The 12,796-nt window shown below is 36.5% G+C and overlaps 1 protein-coding gene across 1 annotated transcript in view; it reads right to left on the bottom strand.

Moving 5' to 3' along the window:
• The window catches only part of INTS2 (integrator complex subunit 2), a 56,920-nt gene that overhangs the window by 9,154 nt on the left and 34,970 nt on the right, over window positions 1-12,796 (bottom strand). Inside the window, exons 16-18 of the mRNA XM_068529681.1 lie at window positions 5,863-5,967; window positions 3,515-3,679; window positions 2,268-2,469 (exon numbers count right to left, since the gene is read on the bottom strand). Of these exons, the coding sequence (XP_068385782.1) occupies window positions 2,268-2,469; window positions 3,515-3,679; window positions 5,863-5,967 (472 nt within the window). The remainder of the gene's footprint in view (window positions 1-2,267; window positions 2,470-3,514; window positions 3,680-5,862; window positions 5,968-12,796) is intronic.

The raw sequence follows: 12,796 nt of genomic DNA, 5'->3' as shown, positions 1-12,796 counted from the left end.
GGAGGCATTTATAGATTCTCAGATAAGAAAGAGCTCTTAGAAATTAAGATTATAACAGAAATATTTTAAATTCAAAGGAAAGATCAGAAGATATCATAGAGGAAATATCCAGAAAATGTACATAAAAGAGAAATTTAAAAATAGAGAAAAAAGGAGAAAATCAGAGTAAGTTCAAGAGGTTTAAAATCCAAATTGCAAAAAATTCCAGAAAACAGAGGGAAAGAAATTATTGCAGAAAAAAAAAAAAATACAAGAAACTGTCCTAGAAGTGAAGACATCAGCATTAGTCCCCTGACAAAAAAAAACGCCAACCAAGTGCCCAGCACCATGAATTAAAAAAGACCCAAACCAAAATGTATCATCATGAAATTTCAGAAACAATGAACAAGAACCTAAAACCTTTAAGAGAAAAAACAATGGTCACATACAAAGGATTGGGAATTGGTATAAGATTAGATTACTCAAAAGCAATCAGGAAAGCTCTAATTACTTAAATAGAATAAAGCTTTCAAATTGCTAAGAGGAAAAATAAGCTAGAATTCTACACCTAGCCTAATATCAGTCACATGTGAGGGGAAGAATAAAAACCTTTTCACATATGAAAGCCTCAAAAAAAAAAAAAAAAAAAAAAAAATTTCCCAAACACCTTTCCCAGGAAGCAACTTGGGCATTAGTTCCACTCACTGAAATAAGGAACTAAATCAAGAAAGAGAAAAACATGGACTCAAACCAAGAGACAAAGCCATTCCAGATGGCTACTGTGAGTGTCCCAGATTGAAGCCTAAGGGTGGAAAGATCTGAATGGAAGGTTTCCAAGGAAAAATGTTACCTGATGTGTTAACGACTAACTAATGTAAATTTCCACTCAATAATAGAGTTTGAGAGTGAATTGGTTACTGATACCAAAACAAAAAACAAAAAACCTGAACAAATGTAAAAAAGGCAAACAACTCAGGGTTTGTATGTGGGGTATGAAGGAGGGCAGTTGTTTAAGAGAGAAATTGTAATCAAAGGATAACATATATATCAACTATAAAAAACACTTATGTAGTCATAATAATATGCACACTGAATATTTCTTTAACCAAAAATTCTGATATAACTGTGTTGGGAGAAATGGAGGAAGGGAGAATATATGGAAGAAGAGGGACTCACAGGGGAAGCAAGTAAGAGTGCTAAACCTTCATCTTGTATGAAGGATTTTGTAGGAAGTCAAAAGATAATTTCTAAATTGGAAACTCAGGAAATCATAGTAATTATAAGCATATGATTGAGATACATGGTGGGACATAAATGCCAGAATTAAAAGATAAAGGAGCTGAGAATAATTGTCTCTGAGGATCAATAGTCTAAAATGGGAAGGCGGGGGAAGACCTTATACACTATTTAACTTACGTGCATTTATTAATTTGATATAAGTAAAAATCAAACTTAAAAAGTATAAATATTCCCAGACCTACTGAATCAGAATCTCAGGTAAGTCAAGTCCAGCCCAGCATTTGTTCCTAGAGCAGACCAAGTGTTCTTGGTGCAGTCTATGGAACAGCAGCAACCCATCTGACTAAAGACAAAATACTGAATCCAGGTTCCACTCTGATTTAACTGCCATGGGTTACAACTTGGGGATCAGGAGTGTTAAAAGCTCTCCAGGTGATTTTAATGTACAGCAAAATCTGGAGCCACTGCAATGATGCAAGACACAATGGTAATCTAAATCACAATTAGCCACAGATGACTCTACATGAGAACTCCCTTTTTTTTTTTTTTTTAACATCTTTACTGAAGTATAATTGCCTTACAATGGTGTGTTAGCTTCTGCTTTATAACAAAGTGAATCAGTTATACATACACAATATGTTCCCATTTCTCTTCCCTCTTGCATCTCCCTCCCTCCCACCCTCCCCATCCCGCCCCTCTAGGTGGTCACAAAGCACCGAGCTGATCTCCCTGGGCTATGCGGCTGCTTCCCACTAGCTATCTATTTTACGTTTGGTAGTGTATATATGTCCATGACACTCTCTTACCATGAGAACTCCCTTTTAAAGAACTTTCTCAAGTTGGAAATACTTGAAGGTTTCTCTCTGTTTATTAAGATAGAGTTTATTCTTTTCCTTAAAGTTATAACAACTCTTTAATTAGTGGTCTTCAGAAAGGATTTATATTGTCAAAAAGTTTTTAACAATTTTTTTCAACATTTAAGTTTAAGTTATTGTATACAATCACTGCTATACACTTATCTATTACATGCAACAATACACTGAAATTACCTTCTAGGCATCACAGTATTAAGAACCATCCATAGCTTATTGACCGTTTGAAGAATTCGCCTTGGAACCCCTGAATTCAACAGCTGATTCATATTGGATGTTAATACTTCTGCATATGGTATAAGTTCACTGGCAGAGAGTAGAGTCAAGTGTTCTAGAATCTGCATCACTTGTGTGTGACTTACTGGGACAGCTGAAAATGCTAAAAGGAAAACTTCACAGTCATAATCTAAATACTATACAGCTTACCAAATAGGAAGTAATATTGCTCTATCAAACTATAGGCGAAACAAATCAAGAAAACAGTATTGCTCTAAAAAAAGTAAAACTTTCCATTCTAGCCATAGTTGTGGGTATACTTAAAATTAGGCCCTTAAGAAAAATTCATGTTAAGTTGCAGTTATTTCATAAAGAACAAAAAATATCTCATTTAAAAAATCACATTAGTGAGAGTGACCCAAAGACAATGATTCACACTGATTTAAAAAATTGACTGAAACATGAAAATATACTGAACTATTGCTCTTGGTATTAACATTCATTTGAAAAATTCAAACTTCTTGACACCTTCCTTCGGGTAGCCCTTCATGGGCTGTAAGCAGCTGTTAGTAAAAAATAGCTAGAACCGTGCTCCTTCAATAGAATAGTCACTAACCACTTCTGGCTACTGAGCACTTGAAATGCAGCTAGTCCAAAATGAGACGTGCTGTAAGTATAAAAGACATAGACTTAGTATGAAAAAACAGTAAAATATCTAACAGTCTTTTTACATTGATTACGTGATGAAATCATAATATATTAGATATACTGGGTTATACAAAATAATTATTTAATTTTGCCTTTTTTTTTTTACTTTTTTAATGTGGCAATATATAGAAAGTTTAAAATTGTATGTGTGGCTCACATCATATTTCTATTTGAAAGTGCTGATCTAGCTTATTATCCATTAACAGCAGATACATTGTTCTATTCCACGGCACTTATTTCTGACCAGTTTCAGGACTTTCCTAAAACCACATGACCTGTTTAGTGATATAACCTAGAACCTATGAGGAAACAGATGCAAGCATGTCAGAAAAAAATGGTAAAAAATCCTTAAACTCAAAGAGAATTACTTTAAATATATTCACCAAAACGCTGTTATATCTCCAGGAAAATTCTGCGTGATTTTATGATTTTAAGATTTCCACAGGCCTAACACCTCTGTGTACCACTAAAGGGGTAAAAGGCATACCAACTTATTATACCTTCTTGAAGTTGTTTAGGAGAGTGGTTTTTGGCATTGCTAGTCAGGAGCATTCGTCTTAACAGGGCATCAGTCCCTGTGATTTCTTCTTCACAGATCCAGTCATCCACAATGCATAAATGTGGGTAGTTAGTTGCAAGGAGACGAAGTAAAGCAGAATGCAACCCTTGAAAATTTACAAGAAGTCAATTGGATTCTTCATTCTTAAACATCAAAATCTTCTCTCTCTTCTTTCCCCTCTCTCTTCTCCCTTTCATTTACAGCAAGCCAAAGGAATCTGCCCTTCTTATGCATGCATACTACAGCTTAAGAACTTCTGTTCAGTAGCTCAGCCAGGGAATCTGCTTAAAGATCGCCAAGTGAACTGATGCACAGGAAGCTGGAAGCCACTACTTTTGTCAAAAGTTCTCAAGCTTTCTTCCACCCTATCCCAGCATAAAAGTCTCCCATCAGGAAAATTTGTTTGACATAGCAGTAGTTCAAGAGTTGAGTGGGGAGGAGAAAAAGAGAAGGGAAAAGAATGTTCATTTCGGGGAGATCATATATGGTTTGAAAAAGGCCTCACTCAGAAATTCTGATAGGCTTGGTAATTCCCTGGCAGTCCAGTAGTTAGGATGCCGCACTTCCACTGCAGGGGCCACGGGTTTGATCCCCGGTAGGGGAACTAGGATCCCGCATGCCGAGCGGCGCGGCCAAAACATAAATAAATAAAAGTTTTAAAAGATTTTAAAAAAAGAAATTCTGATAGGCTTCTACAGGAGAACATGTCCTCTCCTCCAACCCAGCTGAGAATCATTGCTATAGATGAATGAAATTAAAGTTGCCCAACTTGAGTACCTAAATGTACACTTTATGTGCATTTCCTCATTTCACCCTAACATTCCTACAAGGTAAGCAATATTGTCTCCATTCTACTATAAGGAAACAGGCTGAAAGATATTTATTAACGTTCCCAAAGTCACACAGCTATGTCAGCCAACCCAAGCAGTACTGACGATACCCACAAGGGGGTGCATTTGTCTTCTTTTAAGAAGGGTTAAGGAAGCTCAAAAGGACCGGGAAACCCTCCTTTGACTAAATCTAAGTCTTGTTTCTAATCTTTTGCTTACAGCATAGTTAGAATACTCATTATTATTACTGTGTAATATTAATAATGAGAAAATAAATGATGATACTATAAAAATGCCTATTTAGATATATGAAGCGCCACTATGTTATTTACCTAATAAATGCTGCTGCTACTAAACAGTTATCATCATCTCCAAAGTTGCAAGAGTTAGCAGTAAGAGTATCAGTAGTAATAAAAGTACGTTAGATCCAATCAACCCCTTATTATGCAACTTAGATCAAATCAAACCACTGCTTAGTCCCAAGAGGGATAAGTATCTGTTTCCTTTCTCATAGAAAGTGCTTAAAATAAATGTTTCTGTTTGAAAAGGCACTGTAACAATCAAAAGTGGTATTAAATTTAATGCACAAGTATATGTGTAGTCAAGACTATCCCAAAACAGTCACAAAGATGACTGCTTACAATAGTGCAAATTAATCTACACTTCATAATCTCTTCAATAAAACAGGTTAGTTGCCAAAAGCTGCCAAATATAACATCATTTCTCTAGAAAGAGATAATGCAAAGATATAATAAATAAATGCAGACATCTGGCTAAAGATGATGAAGGCAAGCTCACGTCCATCCTGGAAACCAACCGTAACAAAGACAGAAAAAGAAAATCCCCAACTTCAAAAAAAAAAACCAAAAAGAAAAAAACAAACAACCCACACATTCAAACATTATAAAAAGGTGTTAATTTAAGAAAAAATTTGAATTTCAAAAAATAGTACTATATTTCTATTTGACAGTTTTACAGTAAAAATATTATAGTAATTCCACGCTAAGGAATGTTATGGAGCAATTAAAAACAATAAGGTAGATCTAGATGAAGTGACATGATAAGATTTCCAAGACTCAAAGAGAAAAAAGCAAATCTCAGAAGAGATAGAGTATAATACCATTTAAAGTTTAAAAGAAGAATTTTTTACTTGTGTGTGTATCTATTAGCTTCAACCATATGAAACTGCATTTTTGGAGGTCAAAAATAGTTGAATACCTGCAATTTCATATGGTTCACCCTATAGAAAGGAATATCTGAAATTACACACCAAAATGAAACTAGGGCCTTGGGGGTGAGGAGTGGTTTGCAGGGAGTAAGACAGCAAGGGAGGTAAAGAGGAATTTCACTCTTGAATTGGGCTTTAAACATTGAGCACCTATTACACTTTATAACATCATAAACGGTAGGTACTTTTTAACAATAAACGTTAGCATCAAAAAGCAAATAAAACAAATACCTCCCAACTCCTGCTGCAGTCCTTGAGCCTGTCGAATAAGAAATTTGATGGGAATCTGATCCATTAAAGAAGACGAATATGATTTGGGCTTTCTTTGCATGGCAGCTGTCAGTCAAAGATTAAAAAATGTAAGATACAGTGTCAGAAACAATAGAAATTTTAACCTTCAACACAAATGGGAACAAACACAATGTCAAATTACTTTTAATTCACTTAATCTGTGAATATAGTTCATAAAAGATGAAGAATCACTACCAAAATAATGAATACACAGGACGAGCAAGAACATACTTAAGGGCAATATCTCGGAAAATGCCCTGAAACTGAAACTAGGGGGAAGAAAAATCATGAGTGAGAGAAGCCACCTGCAGAAGTGCCCTGCACTAGAAAACAACAACAACAACAAAAAAAACACCCAAAGCTGAGAAGTCAGTCAAGACTCTCCCAAATCTAATTAGGAAGACCAAATGCAGTTATGCCAGCACGGCTTAAAGCTTCATGATGCCAATAGCCTTAATTTAATCATATTATATATTAGTGGTGACTCTTTTTGATGAAAATTGGGAAATATGAATGACTTCCTTCTCTCACAACTTCTACCTTCAACTAACAAGTACATGCTTTTTTTTTTTTAAACAAATCCATCTTAATTTCTGTTCTTTTTCTGCTATCCTAAATCAGTGCCTACTCATCATTTATTTAAATAACTATTACGGCTCAATTTCCCAGACTCCAATTTCTCTGGTCTTTGATCCATCCTTCACACTGCTGCCATAGTCCTCTTATTTAAATTGAGATTTGGCCAGATCACATGTCTCTGGCTCCATGCTCAGAAACCTTCCATGGATTCCCAGATCCCACAGAGTAAAAGGTCCTTGCAAATCAATGCTATCTTTCTTTGTCTCATCTCCACCATATGCTATATGCCTGACACCCTCATCTCATTCCAAGGTACTCTGCTTGTACACAACAAAACTATATGAGCATCTCAACCAGGGTGTCCATAGTTTGAAACAGCATTTCCAATATACTTTTTCTTTTCCAAATACAAGCTACACAGTGTAAAGCTCAACAAATTTTTATTGAAGATAAAAAGCATATGAGTGCAAGTGTTAGGATAAAGGTTGAGAATCATTCCCTAAACAGACCATATACCTCTTGGTTAGATATAATCCCCCTTGTAAATTAATAAATTAGCATCCCAGTTTTCCACACAAATCTTTTATGAACTGAGTAAGAATGTATCTCAAAACACAGTTAAAAAAAAACATAGCTTCCAGTGACAGTCAAATTCTGGTCCCAACACCATCCAGACTGAAAAGGAAGAAGTAAAACTGTCACTATTTGCAGATATGGTATTATACAGAAAACCTTAAAGACTCTATCAAAACACTGTTAGAACTAAAAAAAAAAAGGTGGTAAAAGCGACCAGTATTTCGGCCCACATAAGTGACTCTCATGCAAACGCTGAGGTGAATACGTGGGACCTCTACAGTAAGATGAGGGAGCTAGTGTTTAAGGAGCACCTTAGGGTACATGGCTTTGTGCCAGAACCAAATAATTTCCTAAAGAGTGAAGTAGAGTTGGTTGGTAAATGAATGGCTGAGGAGGCTTTTCTGGATGTCAAAGTTCCATAAAGGTAACAAGAATAAAAAAAAAGAAAGAAAAAACCTGTTAAAATTAATAAACAAATTCAGTAAAATTGCAAGATATAAAATCAATACACAAAAATCTGTTGTGTTTCTAATACACCAATAACAAACAATGAGAAAGAGAAATTAAGAAATCAACCCCATTTGGGGATATATGTATACGTATAGTTGATTCACTTTGTTATAGAGCAGAAACTAACACACCACTGTAAAGCAATTATACTCCAATACAGATGTTAAAAAAAAAAAAAAGAAATCAACCCCATTTACAACTGCATCAAAAAGAATAAAACACCTACGAATAAATGTAATCAAGGAGGTGAAAGACCTATATATTGAAAACTACAAGACATTAATGAAAGAAATTGAAGATAAAAATACATGAAAAAAGATGAAACTAGACCACTATCTTACACCACACACAAAAATGAACTCAAAATGGATTAAAGACTTGAGCCTAAGACCGGAAACCATATAACTCTCAGAAGAAAACACAGGTGCTAAGCTCCCGGACACAGGTCTTGACTGATTTTTTTGAATCTGACACCAAAAGCAAAACCAACAAAAGCAAAATAAACAAGTGGGACTACTTCAAACTACAAAGCTTCAGAACAGCAAAGGAAACCATCAATAAAATGAAAAGGCAACCTACTAAATGGGAGAAAATATTTGCAAATCATATATCTGATACGGGGCTAATATGCAAAATATATAAATAACTCAAGAGCAAAAAACCAAACAATCCAATTTAAAAATGGGCAGAGGGGATTTCCCTGGTGGCACAGTGGTTAAGAATCCGCCTGCCAATGCAGAGGACACGGTTTGATCCCTGGTCCGGGAAGATCCCACATGCTGCGGAGCAACAAAGCCCATGTGCCACAACGACCAAGCCTGCGCTCTAGTGCCCGCAAGCCACAACTACTGAGCCCGCCTGCCACAACTACTGAAGCCCGCACGCCTAGAGCCCATGCTCCGCAACAAGAGAAGCCACCACAATGAGAAGCACATGCACTGCAAAGAATAGTAGCCCCCGCTCGCTGCAACTAGAGAGAGCCCACACACAGCAATGAAGACCCAATGCAGCCAAAAATAAATAATAAATTAAAAATAAATAAATTTTTAAAAAATGAGCAGAAGATATGGATAGACATTTTTCCAAAAAAGACACACAGAGGTACAGCAGGTACATGAAAAGATGCTCAACGTCACTAATCATCAGGGAAATGGAAATCAAAACCACAATGAGCTATCACCTCATACCTGTTGGAAGGACTATTATCAAAAAGACAATAAACGTGTTGATGAAGATAAGGACAAAAGGAAACACTTGTGCACTGTTGGTAGGAATGTAAATTGCTGCAGCCACTATAAAAAACAGTATGGAGGGACTTCCCTGGTGGTGCAGTGGTTAAAAATCCTCCTGCCAATGCAGGGGACATGGGTTCGATTCCTGGTCCGGGAAGATCCCACATGCTGTGGCACAACTAAGCCCGTGCGCCACAACTACTGAAGCCCGTGCACCCTAGAGCCCACACACCACAACTACTGAGCCCACACACCGCAACTACTGAAGCCCATGCGCTCTAGGGCCCGCGTGCCACAACTACTGAGCCTGCATGCTGCAACTACTAAAGCCCGTACACCTACAGCCCATGCTCCACAACAAGAGAAGCCACCACAATGAGAAGCCCGCGCACCACAACGAAGAGTAGCCCCTGCTTGCAGCAACTAAAGAAAGCCCGCGCACAGCAATGAAGATCCAATGCAGCCAAAAACAAATAAATAAAAAATAAATTAATTAATTTAAAAAAAGAAAACAGTACGAGGTTACTCGAAAAATTAAAACTAGAACTACCGTATGATCCAGCAATTTCCCATCTAGGTATTTATCTGAAGAAAATGAAAACACTAACTTGAATAGATTATATATACCCGCATGTTCACTGCCACATTATTTACAATAGCCAAGATACAGAAACAATCTAAGTGTCCATCAATGGATGAATGGATAAAGAAAATATGATACACACACACACACACGCACACACACACATATATATATACATACAATGGAACGTTATTCACCCATAAAAAAGAATGAAACTTTGCCATTTGTGACAACATGGGTAGAACTGGAGGGCATAACGCTAAGTAAAATAAGTCAGACAGAGAAAGACAAATACCATATGATCTCTTTTATATGTGGAATCATAAAAAAACAAAAACAAAAACCTTCAAAGATACAGAGAAATAATTGGTGGCTGCCAGAGGAGCGGGGGATGAGGGGTAAAAGAAATAGGGGAAGAGCGTCACAAGGTGAAAAAAGAAAAGAAAAAAAAAAAGAAAAAAGAAATTCAATACTAAAAACCAATTTGAAACCACAACTCTGTGGCCCATCTTGATGGATATAAAATAACATTATTGTTTGTACAAAATAACATTAAAGAGGAAAAATGGAATATAAAATGGTATTACGATAAATAGATTGATTATAACTAGGCAAAATGCTAATATACACTAGTAAAGATAGATTATTTTGAATAATAAAAACGGATTAATATTAAATATATATAAGTTCCAGTGATGGTCAAATCCTGGTTCCAACACTTACAACTAAGGGAAGTCACTTAACTTCCCTGTGCCTCAGTGTTCTCACCTGTAATATAAAGACAACAACAGTACCTATCTCACAGAATTGTTGTGAGGGTTTACATGAGTTAACAGGTGTAAAGAGCTTCAAGTAGTGTTTGGCACATAACAAGCACTCAAATGTTAGCCAGTATTATTAAGATCTACAGTCCTCAAGATCAGCTTAGGGTAAAGCATCAACATTTAAGTTTCTGGACATATGAAACTGAAGACAAAATCCTGTTCACATATTAATAATTCCATCAAAGAACTAGCAGCCCATGAAGCCCTGCCTAAAGCAATTATTTCTCTTTAACATCTCTGAGAAATACAACATTAAGGATACTTAATCTTCCAGTAAAAGACTAAACTATAATTATGAAAGGCCTATGGTAAGATCATTGTTTTTATACATTCAACATGAGCAATCACACTTCCAATTTTCTTCCAACGTGTCGCTTTCAAAGATTCAAATCTAACTTTTTTTTTTTAATTTATTTATTTATGGCTGTGTTGGGTCTTCGTTTCTGTGCAAGGGCTTTCTTCTAGTTGTGGCAAGCGGGGGCCACTCTTCATCGCGGTGCGCGGGCCTCTCACTATCGCGACCTCTCTTGTTGCGGAGCACAGGCTCCAGACGCGCAGGCTCAGTAATTGTGGTTCACGGGCCCAGTTGCTCCGCAGCATGTGGGATCTTCCCGGACCAGGGCTTGAACCCGTGTCCCCTGCATTGGCAGGCAGATTCTCAACCACTGTGCCACCAGGGAAGCCCTCAAATCTAACTTTTAACCTCATCCTCAACGAAACTGTGGGAATGTTTTGAATACTATTTACATGGCCCCTAGTTTTTGTGACATTTTAATCCTTAAAACAATCCTATGGAAAACTAATTCACTTGTGAAATTAGTGTAAACTTAATACCAAAGCCAGAAAAAAAAAGAAGAAATGAAAAGAAAAAGGGAAAAAAGGCCAATTTCACTTGTTTACATACAGATGGAAATAAATCATATTTAAAAAAAAAAAGACGGGGCTTCCCTGGCGGCGCAGTGGTTAAGAATCCGCCTGCCAAGGCAGGGACCACGGGTTCGAGCCCTGGTCCGGGGGGATCCCACATGCCGCGGAGCAACTAAGCCCGTGAGCCACAACTACTGAGCCCACGTGCCACAGCTACCGAGGAAAAGAAAAAAAAAAAGACAAGCAAATCAAATCTAGCACCATGCTAAAAGAATAACATACCCAGAGCAAGTAGAGCCCACTCCAGAAATATACAGATATTAATTATACAACAAATTATATAAATAGACCAAACTATCCCAATAACTGCTGAAAAAGTATTCACTTGATAAATTTTAAAAAAAATTTTAAATGGTACTCTAAGAAATTCAGAGACTAATCCAAACTAAATGTCAATACCTTTCCTGTAACCAGAAATAACTTGTTAAGAAAAAATTATACAGAACCTACAAAAAATAAAATTTAATTGACATAAAAAAATAACTTGAATAAGTTCACTCATTCAAAAACATTTACTAAGTGGTTACTATGTTTCAAGTAATATTCTAAATGCTAGATACGGTAGCAAAAACAGATAAAAATCAACCTTCATGAATCTTACATTTTAATAATTTAAAAGAAAAAATTATTTCAGGGAATTCTCTGGTAGTCCGATGGTTAGGACTCGGTGGTTTCACTGCCGGGGCCTGGGTTCGATCCCTAACTGGGGAACTAAGATCCCACAAGCTGCGTGGCACAGCCAAAAAAATAAAAATAAAAAAGACTTTAAAAAGAATTATTTCATATTTCTAGCTGGAAAGACTACTGTAAAGATGTAAATTCTCTCCAAATTAATCTCTATGTTTAACATAATTCTAATCAAAATCCCAATACGATTTTCTTCTGTAGAATTTGACAAAATCGGGCTTCCTTGGTGGCTCAGTGGTTAAGAATCCGCCTGCCAATGCAGGCGACACGGGTTCGAGCCCTGGTCCGGGAAGATCCCACATGCCGCGGAGCAACTAAGCCCGTGTGCCACAACTACTGAGCCTACATGCCTAGAGCCCGTGCTCCGCAACAAGAGAAGCCACCGCAATGAGAAGCCCGCGCACCACAATGAAGAGTAGCCCCCGAGTAGCCCCCGCTCGCCGCAACTAGTGAAAGCCCACGCGCAGCAACAAAGACCCAGTGCAGCCAAAAATAAAATAAAATAAATGAATTAAAAAAAAAAAAAAAAAAGAATTTAACAAAATCATTATAAAGTTCATGTGAAAGATTATATATGTGAGAATGGACAGAAATATTGAACAAGAACAATAATGGCTAAAGGAACTGGAAATATCGAACATAAAAAAGAAAACCCAAAACCAGACATAGGTTTGTAATAAAACTTCGATACACATCAGAGCAACTTTCCAAAGTAATCGGAAAATGACATGTTATTCATTATGTGATGTTGACAAATAACCAATTATTAAAAAAAAAAAAAATGAATCTGCACCCCATACTTGACACCAAAATTAATTAAAGGTATACATAAATTTTAAAAGTGATATAATAATGTCCTAAAAGAATAGATAGGTGATGAGTCATATAATGTTAGTACCTCGCTTTCAAAGAGTTTCCTCTTTATAAAATTCTATAATTAAAACACACCATAAACA

The sequence above is a fragment of the Eschrichtius robustus genome, chromosome 20 (assembly GCF_028021215.1).
Source record: "Eschrichtius robustus isolate mEscRob2 chromosome 20, mEscRob2.pri, whole genome shotgun sequence".
Taxonomy (NCBI): domain Eukaryota; kingdom Metazoa; phylum Chordata; class Mammalia; order Artiodactyla; family Eschrichtiidae; genus Eschrichtius; species Eschrichtius robustus.
Note: the sequence above shows the minus strand (reverse complement) of the source record. Positions and strands in the feature narration are given on the sequence as shown.